The sequence below is a fragment of the Sceloporus occidentalis genome, unplaced genomic scaffold, assembly GCF_023333645.1.
Source record: "Sceloporus occidentalis isolate IW3139 unplaced genomic scaffold, rSceOcc1.0.p SCAF_2, whole genome shotgun sequence".
NCBI lineage: Eukaryota > Metazoa > Chordata > Lepidosauria > Squamata > Phrynosomatidae > Sceloporus > Sceloporus occidentalis.
The window spans coordinates 212,509,250-212,534,013 of NW_028316982.1; the positions used below are offsets into that span (position 1 = coordinate 212,509,250).

Here is a 24,764-nt window from a genome sequence, read left to right on the forward strand (position 1 = left end):
CCACACCATGCATAGGCCTCTGAAAAAAATGATCAGCATCTATCTATACATTTTGCAGATTCCAGTAAACCAGTAGACTTAGGTAAGTATTTAGATAGATAGAGGATAGTTAACTGTCACCATGTGCAAGCATGCCAAAAATCTCTTTACAGGCAGTGCATTAATGGTACAGAAATCTGTGATTAGTGAATGTGGTACCTCATCATCATAACCCCCCTCTGACTCAATCACATAAGTCCCTACATCAGGTATCGCCACCTCTACAACTTTCTGGTTAGGAGCAGTAGGAACTTGGGTGCTATCAGATTTCTGTAGGAGAAAAAAAATCAGGTAATGGTAAAATATAAATTAAAAAAGAATTGCTAACTTATCCAACTACCAGGTAAGCTACTTTGAGAATTACTGCATATTTTCTCCAGCAGAGAAATCACTTCAAAGTAAAAATGCCACCTAATTAGATTGCAGATCCTATTTTAAAATGGTCATACTGATGTTGATTCTTGAATGGGAAAAGGGCAATTTGTCTGAAATTTACTACCTGAAGAAACTGCTACATGTCACTTCATTAAAGGCAGTCCTAATAAATTCATAAAGAGAACAAAGGAGAAAATTTTACAAGTAACTTTGAGTTATTGAACAAAACAGATACAGATGAAAAAAAAGTTGCTAAGTAAAGCTTGGTAACCCTGCCCATTGCACTATCAGAAAAGTTTACAGGTGGCTCCAAAAAGAGACCTCAGAACAAAACTGAATGTAAATTAATGAAAACCTGAGACATAAGGATAGCCAAACAGCTTGTATAGGATAACTTTTTAGCTGAGTCAACAAAAATAAGGTTTGTTTTTTGAAAAAGAGTAACATAGTGTAGATGAACAAGAGTTTGAATAGGATAACTGATATACATTTCTGTTACCTCAATATAACAATTATTCCAAGCAGTAGTACAACCTTAGTATGCAAAGAGATCTTGTAGAAACTTTGAGACTGAGTGAAAGACATTGCAGTATAAGCTTCTGTACCATGATGAATGAGAACCTTACACTTGGTGTCCTCCATAAGAAGGCACCTTTTTATTTTACAAACATTTGTATTTATTGATTGCAAAGTACAACTTGCATACTTTCAGAACTAGATAGCTGATTTACATTTCAATCTGGTTTCAGGCCTGGATAGCTAACAGAGACAGCTTTGGTGGCCTTGGCGGATGACCTACACCAGGAACTAGATAGGAGAGTGTGTCCCTACTGGTTATGATGAGGCCCTCTACAGTTTTCAACCCCACTGACCATGGTATTCTTTAAGCCACCTGGCTGGGACAGTACTTGGAAGAACTGATTCATGGTGGATCCATTCTTCCTTGAGGGGTAAACCCAGAAAGAGGTGCTAAGGGACTCCTGTTCGAGTCCTTGGCTACTGACCTGTGGGTTCTCTCAGGTTTCTGCCCCCCCCCTTGCTATTTAATATATGCATATCTGTTCCTAGTCACTTCACTCAATGCATTTGATGAAACAGACTTAAGTGTATGAAAGCTTATACTTTCTCTCAGTTAGTCTCAAAGGTGTTACAAGATCCTTTGGTACAGCTGACCCGCCCCTTACGCGGGCTTGCCTTACGCAGACTTGAATTCACATGGAAGGCAAGCCCCAATCAAAACAATGGGGTGTACGGCCCATTATTTTGAATGGGATTTGAGCATACATTCGATTCCCCTTATGCGGGAGGGTCCTGAACGGATCGCCCATGTAATGGGCGGTTCTACTGTATACTGATCCAGACAAACATGGAAATGCCCTTGAATTTTATGGGAATGGGACACAATTTGCATGTGTTTTTAATGTTGTTTAATCTCACTGAAGTATGCATCATTGCATTAATATCCTTAAAAAGGAAAAGGGTTTAGTACTCCCCACTGACACCAAAAATTTCATAGAAAAGGCTACATACAACACAAATCACAAGCTTTAGCTACTAAAGGGACCAAACAGACAGGCCAAAATAAAGCTGCTTCGGGTCACTTTGGAGGTATGCTGTTTAAATACTGCATGCGTCCTAAGAGGCCGGAAGCTGTGCCAAAACCACGCTCCAATCCTAAGGACTAGAGCATGGCTTTGGCGCAGCTTCTGGCCTCTTAAGATGTGTGTGTCGTTTAAACAGTATACCTGCAGTATAAACAGTATAAACAGTATACCTGCAAGGTGACCTGAAGCACCAGGAGCCCTGGTGGTGCAGTGGTTAAATGCCTGTACTGCAGCCATTTACTCAAAACCACAAGGTTGCAAGTTCAAGACCAGCAAAAGGGCCCAAGCTCGACTCAGGCTTGCATCTTTCCGAGGTCGCTAAAACGAGTACCCAGACTGTTGGGGGCAAATTAGCTTATTTGCTAATTAGCTTACTTGCTGTTCACCGCTATGATCTTTGGAATAGCGGTATATAAATAAAACATATTATTATTATTATTATTATTATTATTATTATTTTGGCCTGTCTGTTCGGGCCCAAAGAAAATCAAGGCAATTTGATAAGCATCATTTGACCTTCTTAAAACACACTAATATCTTTTTCTTACAATAAATCTGCCCAAGAATAACTGGCAATGCTTTGTACCATCATATCCTTATTTGTTCAGAAATGACTACTGTTGATCCATATACCGAAAGTAGAACAATGTCCAATCTATACTTAAAGACAGTCAATTATTAACTGCTATGATCATTTTTTTTTTTGTTTTACCTCTTTCTTATGACCTTGGAACAATACAAACAACTTGGTAGCCACATTCAGATATTACAACAAAATCATGATTTGTTGCTGGGGAGGGGAGCAGGGAATGCACTACAACAGTATAAGCCTCAAATGCTCCCTCTGTGTTCTTCCACCAGGTTCAAAAGGAAATAAAAAATTTTGTTCAAATTTTATCATGTGGAAAAGTTTGTCATTTCAGCTGAGCAAGAGGAACTATGTTTGCAGACACTAATTAGTTAGTAAAGTGGGTAGTGGGCACTAGAAATCATAATACATACCAATGGAAATTTTACACATTCTCTATGTCTACAGGGGGGAAAGAGGAGGAAACATGCGTAAGTGATATCAGAACATTGATATTTTTTTCAAGAATCTAAAATATAGGTTTAGAATATAGCTGGAGAATCTGAAACTATATTGATCTACTACAATTACCATGAACCCTATCCAATTTAGTGAATGGTGGGAACAGTAGTTTATCAATACCTGGAGATCCAAAGGCTCCTCACTCCTGGTCTACATTATTGTACCAAATAATCACATGCTGGCATTGCAGGAAGAAAAAGGGCATTTCTACTTTCCCCCTGTATTTCTGTCCCATTAAATAATAATAATAATAATAATAATAATAATAATAATAATAATTTTTATTTATAAACCGCTATTCCATGTTGATCATAGCGGTATACAGGTAAAAATTGCAATATCAAATACAAAATACAGGATAAAAATTGCAATGCATAAATAAAACTTCAATAAAAACATTTCAGAATACAGATTAAAACCATACATCAAATCCAGGCCAGCTAAATGTGCTCGGTAATGCTGTACATGTAGGGGGGAGTCATATATCATCAAGGAGCATCGGGGAAGGCTTGCTGAAACAGGAAGGTCTTGAGTCTCTTTTTAAAGTAGCAGTGCTACTTTCTGCTGTTCTGTTTTTGATCACAATTTTACGTGCTGCTTCTGACTGACAAAGTCCCCTGTAAGGTGGTTCCTGATCACTTTAGGTAGCACAAAAATTATTGTTGTTTGTATCTTTAAGTTGTTTCTGACTTATGGCATCCCTAAGACAAACCTATCATGAAGTCTTCTTGACAAGATTTGTTTAGAGTTTGCCTTTACCTCCCTCTGAGTCTGAGTGTGAGAGACATGCCCAAGGACACCCAATGTGTTTGGATGGGTATGGGGATTCAAGCCCCACTCTCTAGTCATAGTCCAAACCACTACACCACGCTGGCCACAGCCTCAAAATCTGGTTCAGAGTGAGTCTCCTTCTAGAGCAAAGCACACATGAAAAAGGATAGTGCTTCTCAGTCTTATAAAAGCTTCTTAGATAATAAACTTGAAAATTGCCCTTGGATCTTTTCGTATGTGGTGGGAATTAACAAATAAATAGTCAATAGTTTCCCAGATACTTGTATTTCTTAAGCAAATGATACCACTGTAGTAAAAAAACAAAAAACAAAAAACAAACAAACCAATAACAGCAAAGTAAGGCCTACTTTAAGTGTTTGTTTAAATGGAGTTAGAAATATATTATTATCTACATTATCATCTAATATGATGAAACTAAGAAGTGTAATGTGATTTCTGATTACTTTAGGTAGTGCAAAATTTTTGCAATTAACTTCATTCATATTACTGACTTCAAGTGAATATCTCTTCTAGTAAATTAAACATGAATAGGCTTTTGGATATAGAGAGCAGACAAGTCATGGTTAACTAAAAGCAGAAACAAAAGCACCAGCTGCACTTGTTCCTAGACTTTGGATCTGCACACTGTATGCCTGAGGGCAGGGAACCATCCAATTAAAAAGATTGTATGTACAGCGCTGTGTAAATTTACAGCGCTTTATAAATAAAGGTTAATAATATTAACAACACATGCCTTAGTTGAATATTCTTTGGATTTTCAACATGCTCTACTTGGGACTGTCTTTGAAGCGTATTTGGAAAGTTCAGCTGGTCCAAAGAACAGATTGTTAAAAGGAGTTGTCTACAGAGAATACGTTACTCCCTAGTTGCAGCGCTACTTTCTGCTGTTCTGTTTTTGATCACAATTTTAAGTGCTGCTTCTGACTGACAAAGTCCCCTGTAAGGTGGTTCCTGATCACTTTAGGTAGCACAAAAATAAATGGAGACGGCAGCAACTCACTCAGTACATAACTTAAAACCAGGTGAAGGCATGAGAGATTTGGCTCTTCCCAACCAAAATCAAAAGTGACATTCTTGGAAACAGAGGTCACTTCAAGATGATGGGGGGGGGTAGTATACTTGGGGGGAGGGATATTTTCTTCTGTTGGAATTGTGTAGGGATTTTAAAAAGTGATCTCAGGATTTGTGCTTCAAGAGGGCTTGCATCTGCACAATTCCCATCCCTTTTCTAAATTACAGTTTAGAGTAATTTATTCACAGAGTCTAAATGATGTACCATATATACTCAACTATAAGTTGACCTCATGTTTAAGATGAGGACAGATTTTGGTGCCAAAATTAGGAATTTTGATATGACCAGTGGATAAGTCGAGAGTAAAACTTGGGAGCCATGTAACAAGGGATATAAAGGATGAAGAATAGGAAAAGAATGTCAAAGAACTTAAAAAATTCCAGTGAGCAGGGCTGTTTGTGCTCACCCTAAAAGTTGTAAGGATGAGAGAATAAAGGGTGTTGATGCTTCTTTTAGGTGCTCCAAGGAGGGATTAATCTCTCACTTTTCACCCAGGGATGGTTCCTTTTTTAAATAAGTGTTAAAGTGCAGTACTTACATTGACATGTGGACAAACCAACCCAGGTTTTCTGGGTCAATTTTTTGACTAAACTTTCTAGACTTGGACTTGGGTATATACAGTACGTATTTTTCATCTTACCGAATTCATAACCATTTCAGGATTCTTATCTTCTTGTTCAGTAAATGCTTTTGTGATGGCTCGTATAGAATCTTCTTTCAGCTGTTTTGAAACATCAGTCCTTGACGGTTGTTCCAAATATTCTGGTTCTTCTCCTTGAATGATGGAAAGGGGAAGATAATAAATATTCTATATTATTAACTGCAAAAATAGTGTCTTATTAGGATTCAGACCAATGAGAGTACTGTTAAGAAATTAAGTCCAGCATCAATCAACAAACAGAACTTTGGTTTTTCTTCACACTGAAGTATTAGATTTTGGATTTGCCTCATTATACTAAAATAAGAGCATTGGCATGTAACTATGGTACAGTTGAGGCAGCAATTTTTCATCTAAACAACCACAGAGTGTAACAGCAAGCAAATATCCCCAAAACCCATAACAGATAGATTAAAACATATACAGAAAGATAGATGCAAACCTAAATCTCTGGTTTGTTCATCATCACAAACAAGTTATGAATGATCTGTGGCACTTTTAGCTCATCTCAATAAAAGGAGCAGCCAAGCAGGGGAAATAGGGCAGTGTAAAAAAGTATACTTTGCTCATCTCCAATAAAACAGGGTTCTTGGAACTTGGCTTTTCATCACATCTGAGTCAGGCTTATATTGCTGATCATACATAACTGCAAGTATATGATCTGAAATCTAAACCTAGAAAACTTATTTCAAGTTGCAACAAAATTAGTTCTCAATAAAGAAAATATCGCTACATATTGCTTTGTATGTTATCTGCACGTGAAAGCAGGAGTAGTTACTGGAGAGTGATGGACAGATAGCAGCTATGCCAGGACACCATCACATCAGTCTTGCTTTATTATTATTATTAGTTAAAATACAACATATTTATAATTTCCAAAGCTTCCATCTTCTCTTTCTTGTCCCTGAATACTCAAGTTTCATTCAAGTCTCCAGCAAGGAAGAGTTAAAAAAAAATTAATCTTACATTCAGAAAAATAAAACGTAGGCCCTGTCCAGATGGGCAAAAAGCACATACTGAGTACATGCTAGGGTTGCCTGGAAGCGTCCTTTTCAAATGCTCCCTAACCCTAGGATGTACTCAGTACGTCAAAATGGCGGCGCCCTGTCTACATGGGTGCCGCCATTTTGACGTAACGGCCGCATCGTGTCCAAATGACATGGCCGTTACATCCTGGTATCACTGCAGGGTACCTGTGGCGCTCTTTTAGCGGCACCAAAAGGAGCTCCAAAACAGAGCTCTTTTCGCACCACATATCGCTGGCGCACCCTTTACATGGCCCTCCAGCGATACTGTAGAGAAAGGGGCCAAGTGGCCCCTTTCTCTCTCTCCCCACTGCTGTCGGGGTGTCCTTGGGGCATGAAGCCCCAAGGACATCCCTTTCCAGGCCGTGGGGAAGCGGCATTTTCCCGCTTTCCCGAGGCCTGGAAAAGCGGCGGATTGGGGCCCCTGGGGTTGCCGCTGTGGCAGCTCAGGCCCCCATCCGTCGGGGAAAGGGACGGGTGCAGGCCGCCCCAAGGGGGCGGTCTGTATCCCACCTTAGATAACTATAGCAGTATAAATTGGTTTCATCCTCCCCCAGGTTCCCCAGCCTTAATTGGAGTTTTATTAATGGTACATTATGATATTTCCACCCTCATATATATAATTGCTAACTTTCGTTTCATTCACAATTATCTTCATACTGATGTTACTAACCATAATACATATTATAAAATATTTTCCCCTTCTTATTGTTAATCCCAGATTTTGATGATCTTGATAATTTATTTATCGTTTCTAATTTTCCTTAACAGAATTTCTATCATCAAAATAAATTAAAGGGGGGAGAGGGGACATCCCTGTCGGGTTCCTTTGTTTATTTTACAACCTTGAGATCTTTCCCCATTAATAACAATTTGGGCTGATTGTTTATTATATATGGCATTGACCCATTTTTGAAAGCCTGTTCCTATGTTTTAGTACCTCTTTAAGATAGAACCAGTTTGCATTATCGAATGCTTTCTCTAGATCCAAAAATATTATTCCCAATTTGTTCTTTTTATGATGTTCAAAAAACTCTATTATACTGTATCTACCACCGTTCTTATGTTATTTTTAATTTGACGTCCTTGTAAAAGCCCAGCTTGATCTTCATGTATCCAATACAACAACATTTTTAAAACCTATCTGCCAAGATTGAAGCATAAATCTTATAATCTAAATTTAGAAGTGAGATTGGCCTATAATTCTCTATCAATTCAGGATCTCTTTCTTCTTTGGGGATTAACACAATTGTTGCATTACACCAGGTTTCTGGGAACTTACCATTTTTAATTTCTTTCATCCTGTTGTAAATAGGTACCAATAATTCCTCTGCAATGGTCTTACAGTATTTTGTAGTTAACCCATCTGGCCCTGGAGACTTATTGTCTTTCAAATTGAGTCTTGCATTGGGCATTCACTGCTGAACAGGTAGTCATGATCTCACCACTCTGATTTTTACTAAACAACACACTGGAATATTGATGACAAAATGAAGAGAAAAAGATTGGTTGCTGTTTGCTTTACTAACCTTGGGCAGTGAAAGACATAGGCACCCTGGCTGTCTGGGATATTAATGCTTTTTCTTCTTGTGCTTTCAGAGCAATCTGTGCATCCCATTCTTCTAATTCTTTTTCAAAGCGCTTATTGTCTTCTTTGACATACTCTCTTAAATCAGGAGGCAACGTATCAATTCCAACAACCATTTGACCCGTTTCCTTGTTGAATTCCTCTGTAACAACACACAATGTGTATTTATCATGCATTAAATAACATGAAAAAGAATATGCACAGATATTTTCATTAAATGTTTAAAAGGAAGATGTCTAAATAGTTACTTGTAGGAGACAGCTATGATGCTATAATGAAATACATTTTTCAGCTTTGTTTACAAACTGTTGTGTTACCATGGTATGAATTGTAGTAATTATTATTAAATAAACAAGCATCTTCCAACTAATTCCTCCTTACATTATGATTTATCAAGTTGTTCTAGGGGTGATGTGACTCATAGAAGTATTGCTCCTTCCAACTATTCTCTACCCACTACTAACAATACTTTGAAATCCTTTTTCATTTGTTTTAAATGGTTACATTTTCACATACAAGAAGCATAGTAAAATGCAGCGAAATAATTACAGTGAGCCCACGTCATACATGGGTGTGCCATACGTGGCTTTCAGCATACCCTGAAAGCCACACCAGAAGCAATGGTACATGCCAGAAGAAGTAATGGTGTGCGCGCCCATGGCGCATGCACTGTGCCGTGCCATAGGCACGAGCCCTATTGTTTTTAATGGGGCTCCACCATATGCTGTATTTCCCTTACGGCGGGGGGGGGGGAGGTCGGATTTCCCACATAAGGGAAGGGCCCATTGTATAAAAATGTGTCCAAACTACAAAGCAACAGTGGCTCTCAAGTCTTTCTGATTTCATAAAGGATTAGAGGCTACCATGTATCTATTTCTTCATCATTTTTAACAAAACTATTCAAATGGGGAGCAAAAATTCTTGTATTTTCATATTTACCTTGTATTAAAAATGGTTCCTTATCATTGATGTACATTAAACAGTAAGCACTTGCATTCCGATAACCGCCAAATGAGTCACGTTCAAGCTCTTCCCAAGTAGACTTTGTCACAGATATATCATTGTATTTCATCCATCTCCTTTGGTAACTGTCATAAATATATGCCCAATAGTGTCCTGCATTAGCCTGGCCTTCATGAACTAATACTGCATGTAACCGATAAGGAACCTAAGTAAAATATAATCAAGAGATAATGTTTAGCTATTTTGATCATAGTTAACAAAAGAAAAATGAATGGGTGAGAAAAGCAAATGAGAAAGCAGACTATCAGCTTAAAAATCAAGGATCATAATTATACTTAGTTACACTCTCATTCTATTTAGTCTGTTACATACTGTACAGACACCTTTAGATGATCATTTTACTAGGCGCAGTTGTAAGAAAGAATATCTTCCATTGTCATCCTTGTTGTTACAACTTTGTAAGTCTATTTGATATTTCTACATTCACAACTCAATCCTATACACATTTTACTCAGAATGAAGCAAGAGTTCAGTTGGCTTAAAATCACAGCATAAGAGTCAAACGGCCATAAAAATGATGCTTCCTTATTTGCACATGCAAATGACAAAGCAGATATATAACAAGTTAAGTTCTTCAAGTGATTCTGAAGTATAGTTATACTATTATGTGGCTATGCACTTCATGCACTGTGTTTTGTTTTATGAAAGATATGAGTGCCGAATTTGGGAAAGGGGGGGATATAAATAAAGAGGAAAGTAGTAGTAGTCACAGAAGTTGTTGTTATTTTATGGAATTTGGGTTCTTATTATACACACCCTATCCAAAATAGCTAAATAGACAACACAAAGGTAAAAGAGCATGACAGGAATGTAAAGGGAATGACAAGATAATCATATTTTGCTGCAAGGCACTGAATTACCCAAAAATAAGGTTCGTGGTCAACACAGCTTCACCAGCGGGACCATACATTACAGCATTATCATGTAGCCAGTACATGCAATAGAGTAAATGTTGAGTCTCAAGTCCAGTTGGAGAATCTTTAATGCCAACTGGCATTACAAATAGTTAATGCTACACCATTTGCTAGAATGGTGGAATGGGATAACAATTTAACAGATAAATAAAAAACAATAAATACATGAATTTGGTGTGTGAACGTTAAGTCTTGCTTCTTCCATTTTCTGAGAGAAATGAATGAACCGGTGCTTGAGCAGGTGGAGGTACTTATGTACACATGTTCATATCTATGCATACAAAAGTTAGTAAAGTGGTATCACATAGTGGTGGGCAGATTTCTATTAATCTTGTTTAAACTAATTTAAAATATACAAGAAAAATGTACTGGTTATATTTCATTTAGAAATGGTACTAACCTGCACCATCGACTTGTCAGAATACATTAGTTCAATTGTACGCTGTATTCTTGCTATGCTTTCTTGCAAGTCTAATGTGAGAGAAAAATAAAGAGATTTTCTGGAACTAAAACATAAACATGACGATCTTAACAAGAATTATTGTTTTACCCTGCATTTTAAAATATATTCAATTAATCCAGCTACCATTTTCAGCACGTCCACTAACTGGCAATGTCATTCTCATTAGTCTATGAATGCACTTCCATGACACATGTCAAATTTCTTGAGCAGGAGAAGACCAATATGCACAGGGATCCTGTAGCATATTTGAGATCTGAAGGGCCATAATAGCCCATCTTGGCTCCCTTTTACACCACAGACATATGCATCTAGAACAGACACATTTCTGTTGTGCACTCAGACTGCCCCCCCTGCAGTATACCACATAGATTTTTTTTACCGATGAATGTCATTAAGACCACTAAAAAGAAAATGAAAAATGATACTGAAGTAACAAACAGCCTAGGCACCCCAAGTTGGTGATGTAGCTAAAATTTGTGTCTGTTAACTTCATTGGTGTCCTGCTAACACCTGTGCCAAGGGGTGCTGTGTGCAATATCATACTGAACAGTCCTGAAAACCAGTGAGACATTTCTCAGGGCTCAAGCCCTGCCCTCTTCCGGACTTCCTGTCCATACTGAACACATGTGTGAATTCAAAGCCCAACTTCCCAACCAGTACCTCTAGTGTCATTTTCTACTTCTGTCCTCCAACGATGCAAACAGCCCTCCAGCACTGAAAGCTCTTCTTCTGTTATGTGTCTTGGTGCTGGATGCATTGGCAGATCTGGAGGAATCCGAGACTGCGTGAAGGGCTTGTGTATTATGGATCTTTGTGCAGGCGATGTGCTTTGTGTTTCTATAGAAGGCCCCTGTTGTTCTGTTGTGCTACATTTGTTAAAAATGTGAAATATTCAGTGTAAACAAACTAAATCAATGTATCATTTCCAAAGATGTTGCATTTTGATAAAAACAATAAATATTATTCATTCCTGAAACTGCAAAATACTTTTAACCCTCCATCAACTGGCATTATCAGATGCATCCCAGGGTTGGAGTGGGAGGTGGGAATCACAGGACATATGGGTCAGTCTATCTCAACACCATGCTGCTAGTACTTCTCAACCATAATGCAGTGTGAATTGCCATATGGTGTTCCAGTCTCCAGCATTTTAATTTTTTTACTCATACAGCTTTTATGGTAATTTTAGGGACAATTCCAGGTTAAATGAAATGGCTGGGATAGCTGACAAATTAGGCATATAAGATGCTAAAAGTCAAAGAGATCTTGCTAAGTGTGGTTTGAACTCCCTGTTTACTTGTCCAGAACCTGCTCTGTTAATTTTACATGACAAAAAACTGACAGAAGGAGGGGAAAGTATATTTGCTTGTTCTTAACAGAGATAAATTATGTACTTTTCTTAACAGCTACCATACGAGTGGTCAGGTGCACTGCAGAGCTCCTTCTGGTGTTTTGGAGATTTAGCCATTCAAACTGGTATCTCAATCCCCATATTTTATCTATTATGTGAATGTCTTATATTTAATTAATGAAATAATTTCTAGACTATTCAGTAATAACTATTTTTTGTGGAAAAGGAATTTAAGGAAAAAAGATTTCAAACATGGTGAAAACACATTTGGACAGCAGAAACTATTGTTGCAAAAAGATTCAAAGTTATCTGAAATAGGATGATGTTACAGTGGATTATATTTCTGGTTTAGCTATTGGACTTCTCATATATACTATTTGTGTACAGAAATGTTTATATATGTCAGCTTGCTTTCAGACCTGTATGTGTTAGTTCACAGGTCTATTGCATTTTGCCTTTAGCTTTCTACCTAGCTGAGGGGATCAGGCCCTCCTGATCACTACTGCTGGTGGGAAGGAGTTAATAACAATATAAAGCTGGCCAAACCACAGGATTATCTCACTTTGTCATTTAGTGAGAAACCAATTTCCTATATCTAAGCAAATCACAATCAAAATATTGAATAATCATGAGGGATGTTTACCTTGGTATTGTCTGTGTTGACAAAGTACCACTAGGGAGAGCACTACTATTAAGATCCTCAATAGGAGACTTACACACTGGCTTACTTGATGCAAACTCCAGTGCATACTGTAGGACATCTACCAAAGGGAATCGTTTAGGACCAGAACCATAGCTTAAATACCTGTAAAAATACATCAATACTCTTGTTAAATGAGAAGCACTTCCCAAACACATGCATTAATTGCATTTTATATGCTGTTGTGTAATTATCATTGCAGAGAATAAAACCTCTCTCATATACTACAGTAGCAATAAGTTTGTTGTCAAGAACACAAGGAAGATTTTCCATCTAGTAAGTGTCTGAAATAAGCAGCTGCCATATACAGTAGTTCTGGATGGATCTAATGGCAGCAAACCTTTCTTAAATTTGGCCAGCCCTAAACCAATTTTCAGGAACGAGTGCATACAAATACCTTCCAACAGAAAAAGTTAATAACGTACTGAATAGAACTTTTGAAAAGTACAAAAATAGGTTTAAATTTTATGAATATCTCATTTTATCACAAGGTAGGGGGCACAGTAAGTGCTTTTCATGTCAAAAATATTTTTTCAATCCCTAATACCTACAGGCAGTGATAGGGAGACCCTACCTGAAACGTGCTGTTAGCATAAGTACTTCTTAGATGGGCTGACAATGGATATTCCTAATTTTACAAGAAAGTCTAATTTTTAAAACCCTACTCTATGAGTTTACTCTCAAATAAACAAAAACTCACTTCACTGACATTTTACCTATATTTCGTTCCTAACAGATTTAGAAAAAGCAGAATAAAAACAAGAGGAAATCAGCTTTGGGGAAAAGTTATATAGAGACAACTTGTACATCTAAAAATTCCACATTACTTACATATTATATCAGAGTAATGTTCTATATTACCGTTCTAATCTCTGTTGCAATACCGTGAGGTATTCTTTTAGTCTCTTGATTTCATCCCGCTTTATTCGTGTTATTTCTCTGTTTTTGTGCATGTATCTGTCAAAGTAAAGAGCAGTAAATTTATTTTAGCAATAACAAGTTAAATCCAATATCAGTACCACCTATGATCAAATCAACAGACCTTAAATTCTATCTAGGACTAATGACGAACATAATCCAGTATTGTTTTGATCTTCTAATTGCTTAAATGAAGCAAATCCAATCTAGTTTGAAAGTTATATATTTTACATAATATAAAAGAGCCTTGGTGGTGCAATGGTTAAGTGCTGGTACTGCAGCCACTCACAGCCACAAGGTTGTGAGTTCAATCCAAGGCAGGGCTTCAAGGTCCACTCAGCCCTCCATCCTTTCGTAGGTTGGTAAAATGAATACCCAGCTTGTTGGGGGAAATTGGCATTGTAAACTGCCTAGGGAATGCTAGTTCACTGATAAGCAGTATAGAAATGAGTGCTATTGCTATAAAGTTTCTTGATTAAAGTTTATGATGTGTCTGTCTACACATGTACACACATACTTGAATTTAATAGTTAAATTATACACTTGCATGTTGCTGTGTGTCTTCAAGTTGTTTCTCACTTATAGAGACCTTAAGGTGAACTTATCACAGGTTTTTCTGGGGGCTAGAGTGTATGACTCACTCAAGGTCACCCAGTGGGTTTCCAGAAAGGAGGGGGAAATCAAACCCTGATCTCCAGAGTCACAGTCCAATGCTCAAACCATACATCTATACATATTCACACATAGCAACAGATTTGCCAAGGTTAGAAAGGCAGTTAGAATACACTTTAAAGAGAGGATGGACATATATCTATGACAATCTACATGAGCCACTGATTTTCAGACTGAAAAATTTATCAGTTACTGTCATTAAAGAATAAACAACTTGTTACAAAATAGTAGGACAGGTCCAGGATTGGTAGACAAAAATGATTCATTCACAAGATACCTCCACTTAATTATGGGAGGAAAGGCTACTTGCTGTTTGGAAAGTGTTTTATTTAGTGTTTTTTTAAAAAGATTATTTTATAAGAAAGTTCATATCTGACCTAATTAATACATTAAATTCTTATCGGTCCAACTATTATGTTCCACTCTAATCACTGAAAGTTCACCTAGGAAGTTTGCACTGATTCCAGCAGAGCTTAGATGCAAGGACTTTGATGAATTCCAGAAAGAGAATATAGTGGGACCTCATAACGCACAGGCTTTCCATCCACAAAATCAACCACTCATGGAAGATTGCACCCGCCTTATTCAACGACGGCAAAGTGAAAGCACATGCTGTATGCATGTCCACATTGACACAACTGAATAATACAGGTGTGATCATCCATTTTTAGCATTTGCACTGGGGGAGGATGAGCCAGAAATGAACTTCCACTGATATGGACAGCCACTGTAATACTGTCACTTTGGGAAGCCACTACGTATAGCCAAATTCAATTACAGTGGAACCTCGCCATAGGCGGGCGCGCCATACGTGGCCTTGAGCATATGTGTTCAAGCCGCGGCGCGCGCGCGGGGCGGAGCGTCCCATTCAGTTGAATGGGCGCGTGCGCCTGTTGCGCCGCGCGCGCGCGCCCGTTGCGCCCCGCGCACCTCCGCGCCACCGTGCACGAGCCCCATTGTTTACAATGGGGCTCAAGCATAGGCGGAAATTGCCATACGCGGCGGGATCCAGAACGGATCCCCCGCGTATGGCGAGGTTCCACTGTACTAGCTCCAACCAGTCAACACATTGACACAATTGTTAGATGGTAAACAACAGTTACGTAAATCCTATTTTTTGACTCAAACTGGAAAGAGCAATTGGATTTGTCCGAGAACATATTCCTTATTAGTTTAGGGACATGTATCTATTTTACACAGGGAGTTGTTTCATGTATACAAACAATGCAATTCACAAATAGGTGAAACAAGTCATGCCAAACAAACCTAATCTCTTTCTTTGATAAAATTACCAGCTTGGTAGATGAAGGGAATGCTGTGGATATAGTATATTTTGATTTCAGTAAGGCCTTTGACAAGGTTTCCCATGACATTCTTGCAAACAAGCTTGTAAAATGTGGGCTAGACAAAGAAACTGTTAAATGGATCTGTAATTGGTTGACCGGCCGAACCCAAAGGGTGCTCAACAATGGCTCCTTTTCATCCTGGAGAGAAGTGACCAGTGGGGTCCCACAGGGCTCTGTCCTGGGCCCAGTTCTATTCAACATCTTTATCAATGACCTGGATGACAGAATTGGGAGCATACTTATCAAATTTGCAGATGACACCAAATTAGGAGGAATAGCTAATACCCCAGAGGACAGGATCAAGATTCAAAACGACCTGAATAGACTAGAAAGCTGGGCCAAAGCTAACAAAATGAAATTCAACACAGAGAAATGTAAGGTATTGCACTTAGGGCGGAAAAATAAAATGCACAGATATAGGATGGGTGACACCTGGCTGAATGAAACTACGTGTGAAAGGGATCTAGGAGTCCAAGTAGACCACAAGTTGAACATGAGTGAACAGTGTGATGCGGCAGCTAAAAAGGCCAATGCTATTTTAGGCTGCATCAATAGAAGTATAGTGTCTAGATCAAGAGAAGTAATAGTGCCACTGTATTCTGCTCTGGTCAGGCCCCACCTAGAATATTGTGTCCAGTTCTGGGCACCACAATTCAGAAAGGACATTGAGAAACTGGAGCGTGTCCAAAGGTGGGCGACAAAAATGGTGAAGGGTCTGGAAACCATGCCCTATGAGGAACGACTTAGGGAGCTGGGGATGTTTAGCCTGGAGAAAAGAAGGTTAAGAGGTGATATGATAGCCCTGTTTAAATATTTGAAAGGATGTCATATTGAAGAGGGAGCAAGCTTGTTCTCTGCTGCTCCAGAGAACAGGACCCGGAACAATGGATGCAAGCTACAGGAAAAGAGATTCCACCTGAACATTAGGAGGAACTTCCTGACAGTAAGGGCTATTCGACAGTGGAATGCACTCCCTTGGAGGGTGATAGAGTCTCCTTCCTTGGAGGTCTTTAAACAGAGGCTGGATGGCCATCTGTCAGGGATGCTTTGAATTGGATTTCCTGCATGGCAGAGGGTTGGACTGGATGGCCCTAGTGGTCTCTTCCAACTCTACGATTCTATGATTCTATGATTCTAGGTGTCTGACTTATGACAGTACTGCAATGCTTACATAATTCATACTAGGCCACAGAATGTTCTAACAGAGTGGATTCTTCACCAACTGGTATTGGGTCAGACCTGGAATAAGGCTGTCTACTCTAATGTCCTATGTGCTCTTTGTAACTGCTACAGGGCCTAAGGATAACCTAATCGGGGAAATATAGCATTAAGAGAAGTTAAATCCAATGGACAAAAGGTTTTATTGCATCTTTCTGTGGATGATACAAGAGTGCTACCAGATCCGTTATGAGAAATTTTTCCTATTTTAGGTATTCACCATTTTGGACAAGACTTAGAGGTGAACTGAACTACTGTAATTCAAAAAAATATTTTGCTTAACCACTGGCCTTAAACAGACAGCCCAAAAGGGCTACTGTCAGGCCCATCCAGGGGCAGTGAGTGCAGACGATGCACACCTGATTGTGCTGAGGCTGCATCTGGGCCGCCAAACGCAACCCAAAACCAGCCACGTTTCTTACTGCTCCTTTTTGTGACCTGTTGAGGACTGCGGTAGCAGGCACCCTCGGGACTCCAGGGCTGGAGCGGCCTCTGGCTGTCCCTTTAGCCCCGTTTGCTTCGCCCCATTATTTTAAATTATAGAGATCTTTTGTCACTCAGGACAAACATTCCAATTAGCTCTATTTTTGATGGTGGGTATGTTATCTTGGGTTATTAACATACCTCATTTGAACTATATACTAATCACTAGGCTGATTAATAATTAATAATTAAAAAGATGAAGGCTTCTATAAGTATGTTATTTAGAATAACTGACAAAAAATCCCGCCTAGGAATACCTGATTTATGTATGTATCATCTGAACCTCCAGCTTTGTTAATTGAATGATTTTATGTTGGATGGTAGAGATGTTCTTTGTTTTCCTTATACAGTGGTGATAAAGTTCTAGATTGGATAAGAGGTTTACTTTTTTGCATACATATAACCAATCTCTATTTACTCAAAATAGCCCATTTCTAAATAATTTCTAAATAATATGATGAAGATACACCTTTACTGGAAAGGGCTGTTAATATCTCCTTATGAAGACTTTTTTGTGTGCGCTATTCCCCTTTTATGGACTCCTAACAAAAAAACATTTTTTAAAAAAAGCAAGTAATAGCAAATCCTTGCTGAGGGGTACAGATCCAGTGGTGTGTGGGCCTAACAAGATGTCTTGGGAGATGTGTTGTCTCCCTTGGGCAAAGATCCATGATGTGACAAAGAGGCTGACAAGACTTGTCAAGCCTACTGACCATTACCCCTTTCCTTTGGTTCATGTGGGAACCAATGATACTGCAAAGCACAGCCTTCAGAGTATCAGAAGGGATTATCAGACTCTGGAAGGAAGCTGAAAGAGATGGATGCAAAGGTTGTTATCTCATCTCTTCTCCCAGTTGAAGGGTATGGTCCAGGGAGGGAGAGGAAAATAGCAGAGGTGAACAGCTGGCTCTGCAGATGGTGCCGCCAAGAATAATTGGGATTTTTTGAATCATGGGCTGCGGTTCCATGAGGGGGGACTTCTGGCAAGGGATGGGTTGCACCTCACCCCAGTTGGCAGAAACATTTTTGCCAATAGTCTTAAATATTTGATCAGGAGAGCTTTAAAATGAATTATATGCAGGAAGGAGGCAGTATTTTGGAAGGCAGGGTTGGAGATAATAATCAAGGGCTGGAGATAATCATCAGACTGTTATAGAGGGAACAAGGCAAATAGTGAAAGGACCTAACAGTGAGAGGCAAAAAAAAAACAACAACCCTTACACAGGCCTGTTACAGACAGCCAAAATAAAGCTGCTTCAAGTCACTTTGGAGGTATGCTGTTTAAATGATACATGCGTCCTAAGAGTCCAGAAGCCAAACCAAAGCCACGCTCCAGTCCTAAGGACTGGAGTGCAGCTTTGGTGCAGCCTCCAGACTCTCTTAGGATGCATGCATCATTGAAACACCATACCTCCAAAGTGACTCGAAGCAGCTTTATTTTGGCTGTCTGTATAGGGCCACAGACAGCAAGTGGGGAGGACCCTCGGTTTTAGATGTCTCTACATTAACGCACAGAGCATGAGAAATAAAAAGGATGAATTTGAACTCCTAGCACAACATAGGAAATATGATATAATAGGAATCACTGAAACCTGGTGGGATGAGTCTCATGATCGGAATGTAGTAATAACATTTTTAACAGAAATAGACCAAACAAGAAAGGTGGAGGAATAGCAGTATATTTCAGGGAAGTTTAAACCTATGAAGAGGTCCAGACTCATATTTTGGAAGTCAAGTGGCCAAGTCAAACTGAGGAACTGGATGATACCTTTCTAGAACAGACAAGCAAACACTCATAAAGGAGAGATGTAATAGTGATGGGTGACTTCAACTATCCTGATATTTGCTGGAAGTCAAATTCAGCCAAAACTTCAAGGTCTAGCAAATTCCTTACATGCCTGGAAGACAATTTTATTGTTCAAAAGGTGGAAGAGGCAACAAGGGGGTCAGCTCTAACCAACAGGGATGATCTGGTTAATGGGGTGCAAGTGGTGGGATGCTTAGGTGGGAGTGATCATGTTCTCCTGGAATTTGTTATACAGTGGAAAGGAGAAGTCAGGCATAGTCAGACACACATCCTAGACTTTAGGAAAGCTGATTTCAGAAAACTGTGGGAAATACTATAGGTGATCTCGTGGTCAGGAATACTAAAAGAGAAGGGAGTTCAGGATAGATGGGAGTTTCTCAAAAGGGAAATATTGAAGGCACAATTTGAAACAGTTTCAATCAGGAGAAAAAATGGGAGGTGTCTCAAGAAACCAGGATGGATGACTAAAGAACTTTCAACGGAGTTAAGTTTTAAATGGGGCATGTATAAGAAATTGAAAAGGGGGGGGGGGGGGGAATCACCAAAGAAAAATTCAAACAGATAGTGAGCATACGTAGGGGTAAAGTTAGAAAAAACTAAAGCACAGAATGAGCTAAGGCTTGCTAGAAAGGTTAAGGACAATAAAAAGGGCTTTTGGGGGTATGTTTGCAGCAAAAGGAAGGAGGAAATGGTAGGGCCACTACGTGGAGAAGATGGCAAAATGCTAACAGGGGACAGAGAAAAGGTAGAATTACTCAACACCTTCTTTGCCTCGGTCTTCTCACAAAAGGCAAAGGGTGCTCAACCTGAGGAAAATGAAGCCAAGGACACAACAGGGGAAATCCAGCACAGAATAAGTAAAGAGGTAGTACAGGAATACCTGGTTAATCTAAATGATTAAGTCTCCGGGGCCAGATGAACTACATGGAAAGGTATTAAAAGAGTTGGCAAATGTAATTTCAGAGCCATTGGCAATAATCTTTGAGAATTCCTGGAGAACAGGAGAAGTCCCAGCAAACTGGAGGAGGGCAAACATTGTCCCCATCTTCAAAAAGGGAAGAAAAGAGGATCCCAACAACTATCGTCCAGTTAATCTGACATCCATACCGGGAAAGATTCGAGAGCAGATCATTAGAGAGTCTGTGAACATTTAGAAAGCAATTCCATAATCACAAAAAGTCAACATGGGTTTCTAAGGAACGAGTCATGCTAGACTAATCTGATCTCCTTTTTTTGATATAATTACCAGCTTGGTATACAAAGGGAACGCTGTAGATATAGCATATCTGGATTTCAATAAGGCCTTTGACAAGGTCCCCCATGATATTCTTGCAAACAGTTTAGTAAAATGCGGGCTAGACAATGCAACTGTTAGGTGGATTTGTAATTGGCTGACCGGCCGAACCCAAATGGTTCTCAACAATGGCTCCATCATGGAGACAAATGACCAGTGGGGTGCCACAGGGTCTTCTCCTGGACCCAGTGCTATTCAACATCTTTATCAATGAGTTGGATGAAGGAATAGAGGGCATGCTGATCAAATTTTCAGATTACACCAAATTAGGAGGAGTAGCTAATACCCCAGAGGACAGGTTCAAAATTCAAAATGACTTTAATAGATTAGAAAGCTGGGTCAAAGCTAACAAAATGAATTTCAACACAGAGAAATGTAAGGTACTATACTTATGGTAAAATATTGAAATGCAAAGGTATAGGATGGGGGACACTTGGTTTAAGGAGATTCCATGTGAAAGGGATCTAGGAGTCCTAGTAGACCACAAGTTGAACATGACTCAACAGTGCGATGTAGCAGCTAAAAAGGCCAATACAATTCTAGGCTGCATCAATAGACGTATAGTGTCTAGATCAAGGTAAGTAATAGTGCCACTCCGGTGTCTTGCTTTGCTGTGCGAGGGAGCTTCAGCGGACAAACCGCGTGGCTCCCTCGTGCAGCAGAAAGGACCCGCAAAAAGTGGGTCCATCTTGCGGCGTCATAAAAGACGTCACAGTGTGCCAATGGTGCACTCGTGATGTCCTTATGATGCCAGGATGTGCGGACGCTAAACGTCCGTTGCGTCAAAATGGCAGCGCCCGTGTAAATAGGGCACCGCCATTTTGCCACCGCCAGTACGTACTAGGGTTAGGGAGCATCTGAATGTTGCACGCTCCTTAACCCTACTGTCGCCGCTGCCATGCTACATTTTGCTGGTCTGTATCCCGCCATGGTCAGGCCTCATGTAGAATACTGTGTTCCAGTTCTGGGCAACACAATTGAAAAAGGATTTTGACAAATTGGAGTGTGTCCATAGGAGGGCAACTAAAATGGTGAAGGTTCTGGAAATCATGCCTTATGAGGAAAGACTTAGGGAGCTGGGTATATTTAGCCTGGAGAAGAGACAGTTAAGGGGTGATATGATAGCCCTCTTTAAGTATTTGAAGGGGTGTCACACTGAGGATGGAGCAAGCTCGTTTTCTGCTGCTCCAAAGACTAGAACACGGAATGGATGCAAGCTCCAGGAACAGATAATCCACTTCAACATTAAGAGGAACTTTCGGACAGTAAGAGCTGTTTGACAGTGGAACATGCTCCCTTGGAGCACAGTGGGGTCTCCTTCCTTGGAGATCTTTAAACAGAGACTGGATGGCCAGCTGTAGGGTAAACTTTGATTGTGATTTTCTGCATGGCAGGAGGTTGTACTGGATGACCCTTGTGGCCTCTTCCAACTCTACAATTCTATGATTCTATCCCCTCTGAACAAATCTTGCCAAGAAACCCCTGTGGTAAGTTTGCTTTAGGGCTACCATAACTGGCAAACAGCTTTAAGGCACGCAACGACAATATAAACTTTACAGATTTGGAGGTTTACTTGTGGATGTTACTTGTGAATCAAATCAGGTATCCTTACTAAGGAAAACTATTCCAACATCCTGTTTCAACCACACCAGGTAGTTTACTTGACCTATTTTGAAGACATTAGAGCTAAGGCTCCAGATCCCTAAAAGGCTTTGAAGAACTGATTTCTAATTCTTCATGTTCTGTTGAAGGTCAAGTATCATGAATATATTTTTTTAATTAATATATCCTGGGGGCCTGCATTTCAAGTGAAACAGGAATAGCAAAATGATTTAGGTGCTTGTGTCAATGAAAATGACTGGGCAATTCTCTGAAGCAAGGCTCCTATGAAATCACTGTATTGTATATATGTATATTCATATATGTGAACACAGTCTAAAGATTATGCATCGCTAGGGAGCATTCTGTTAATGTTTCATGCAGTGGTTTTTTTGTGGGTTTTTTTGTCTATCTATAGTCATGTTATAGTCAGAGGTTTTCACATATACAGTGCTACCTCGGGTTACGAAATTAATTCGTTCCGCGGCGCCGTTCGTAACCCGATACATTTCGCAACCCGAAAAGGCTTTCCGTTAGTGCTGGAAAGCCGCTAGCCGCGCTTCGCATTTGAATTTCGCGCCGAAACGCGCCGAAATGAATTTCGTAACCCGAAAAATCTTTCGTTACCCGGAACAGTTTTTTCCAATCTAACTTTTTCGTACCCCGGAAATTTCGTAACGCGATCAATTCGTATCCCGGGGTACCACTGTAATAGGATAGTAACATAAAAATACAGTGGCCACCCTGGAGATTGGTTTCTTGTCTCTTTCCCCCCATTATAATCGTAAAATAGCTCATAAAGAATTAATCATTTTTCTGTATTTGGCAGGTAAATTCATAATATCAACATTTTGAAAAGGACACCAGGGTCCTTTAATATATCACTGGAAAAGCAAGGTCTGGAATCAGCTTTTAATGAAACTGCAATAAGTGCATACAGATAATTGACAAATTCTACAATATTTGGTCTCACTTTATTCAATAAATAAATTAACACACTAATGAGCCACAGCTTTAAAAATACATGCTAATTTATGGAATGCTGCATTACATCCTGCTATCTTAATTAAAATTTAAAATTTGTTGTAATTATATAATATTTACTTCTAAAAATTTCACTCTATCCTGTAAATTTTTGTTGTTGTTAAATAATTAAATTTATTTAAAAGAAATATTAATACATCAAATGACTGGTTAGTGCTTTCTGTATATTGCAGTGCAGGTTTTATAGCTGAGACAGAGAATTACACAATATGATTTTACCTGTCCAGGTATAAAACTTGAGGGAATTCTAATTTGTTGTGTATCTTTTCTGGCCTCCCCAACGCCTGATTGAATTCAAATCTTGAGAGCTCAAAAGTTAAGACAGGAGGAAGCTCAGTAAACCAGTGCTGTAAAAAAACAAAACACAAGCATAATTTCATTTCAGGTACAGTACATTCTCTTCAAAGGAAAGTTTCTCTTCAACTCATTTGAGCAAAAACATGATTGGGAGAATATTATCACTGTAAATTTTCTGTGGCACATTATTGTTTACAGCTGAATATTTTTATAAATAAGCTGTTAATAAAAATTCTATTTGTCCATATATGTGCAAAAGTCTACCTATTTTGAAATTAATGTTATTCAACAGGTATATACAGATAAAATTTGAAAACATATGTTTTCTTATATTAAGGTGTATGTGACTAGCTTCTCTTCTACCTCTTGTATCTCCAACTAGGAAAAAACACACTGCTATGAGGTTGTCTTTGTCTTCATCTTCTTCTTATTATTATTCCTCCTCCTTTTTTTAAAGTGTCTTTTCTTAGCTTTCTTCAAGATCAGTATTTGTTTCAGACCACATTCTAAAACACAGCAGTAGTGCTACTATAGTTTTATATTCACATTCAGATTTAATCAAAATCTATGCTTCGATATTTCTTCTCTTGCAGTAGCTGGCAATTTTACAGCAAAGAATTTCTACTTCACAACTGATTTCCTTTGTTTATTCAGTGAATAATTTTGTGAACTGATTTTTGTTCAAATTAATTAAAATGCTAAAATAACAAGATATTTCTCTATTTATTTACTCATTTGAGAGAGGAGGAAATTTAACACTTTTTCTGTCTGTTTTATCTAGATATTTAATCCAAATTACTGACCTCAGCATATAATAATCAAAATGTGTCAGATGCATATAATTTCAATTTTGTAGTGTCTGCTTTTCTAGAAAATGAACAGATCTTTATTCCAACTCACTAGGCTGAACTTTGGATGCAGTAAATATGCACTGAGAAACACTTTAGGAAAGATGTTATCCTAGGACCTTAGAGAAAATCAGGACAAAAAATGAAAGATGGTGTTATCTACCAAGAAAATCCATTTTTTATGGAAAGAACTCTAGATGTTACTGAGAAACAAACTCCTACGGCATAGGAAATGTCGACATGTAAGAAAACATTAAATAAACTGGTTGAGACCTTTTAATATTACTACTGGAAGGCTTTGACAAGCAGAAGCTCTTGCTCAGCACCAGTAACATTATCCACTCTCATAACACTTTTCTATTGGGCAAACTGGCATTTTTATATGTATTCCAGTAACAAGAGTATGCAGTCTGGAGATATAACATGCCTGACATTAGAGTGATATAATTAAGCCTTTAACATTTACATCTCCTTCTGATCATCCTTTCATTTTTACTGTAAAAATGAAGAGGTTGTGAACTATAACCCAAAAAGGGATATTGAA

General features: G+C 38.8%; 1 protein-coding gene across 4 annotated transcripts in view; it reads right to left on the reverse strand.

Annotated features, from left to right (window-relative positions):
* USP25 (ubiquitin specific peptidase 25) overlaps nt 1-24,764 on the reverse strand; it is a 92,734-nt gene that overhangs the window by 21,589 nt on the left and 46,381 nt on the right. For 2 of the 4 annotated variants that reach the window (XM_089512168.1, XM_089512171.1), the window contains 9 exons: nt 23,295-23,422; nt 13,556-13,651; nt 12,638-12,799; nt 11,304-11,509; nt 10,581-10,651; nt 9,183-9,411; nt 8,185-8,385; nt 5,613-5,746; nt 199-309 (listed from right to left, as the gene is read on the reverse strand). In XM_089512168.1, the coding sequence (XP_089368294.1) occupies nt 199-309; nt 5,613-5,746; nt 8,185-8,385; nt 9,183-9,411; nt 10,581-10,651; nt 11,304-11,509; nt 12,638-12,799; nt 13,556-13,651; nt 23,295-23,422 (1,338 nt within the window). The remainder of the gene's footprint in view (nt 1-198; nt 310-5,612; nt 5,747-8,184; nt 8,386-9,182; nt 9,412-10,580; nt 10,652-11,303; nt 11,510-12,637; nt 12,800-13,555; nt 13,652-23,294; nt 23,423-24,764) is intronic. The other 2 variants (XM_089512169.1, XM_089512170.1) reach the window with 1 other exon arrangement.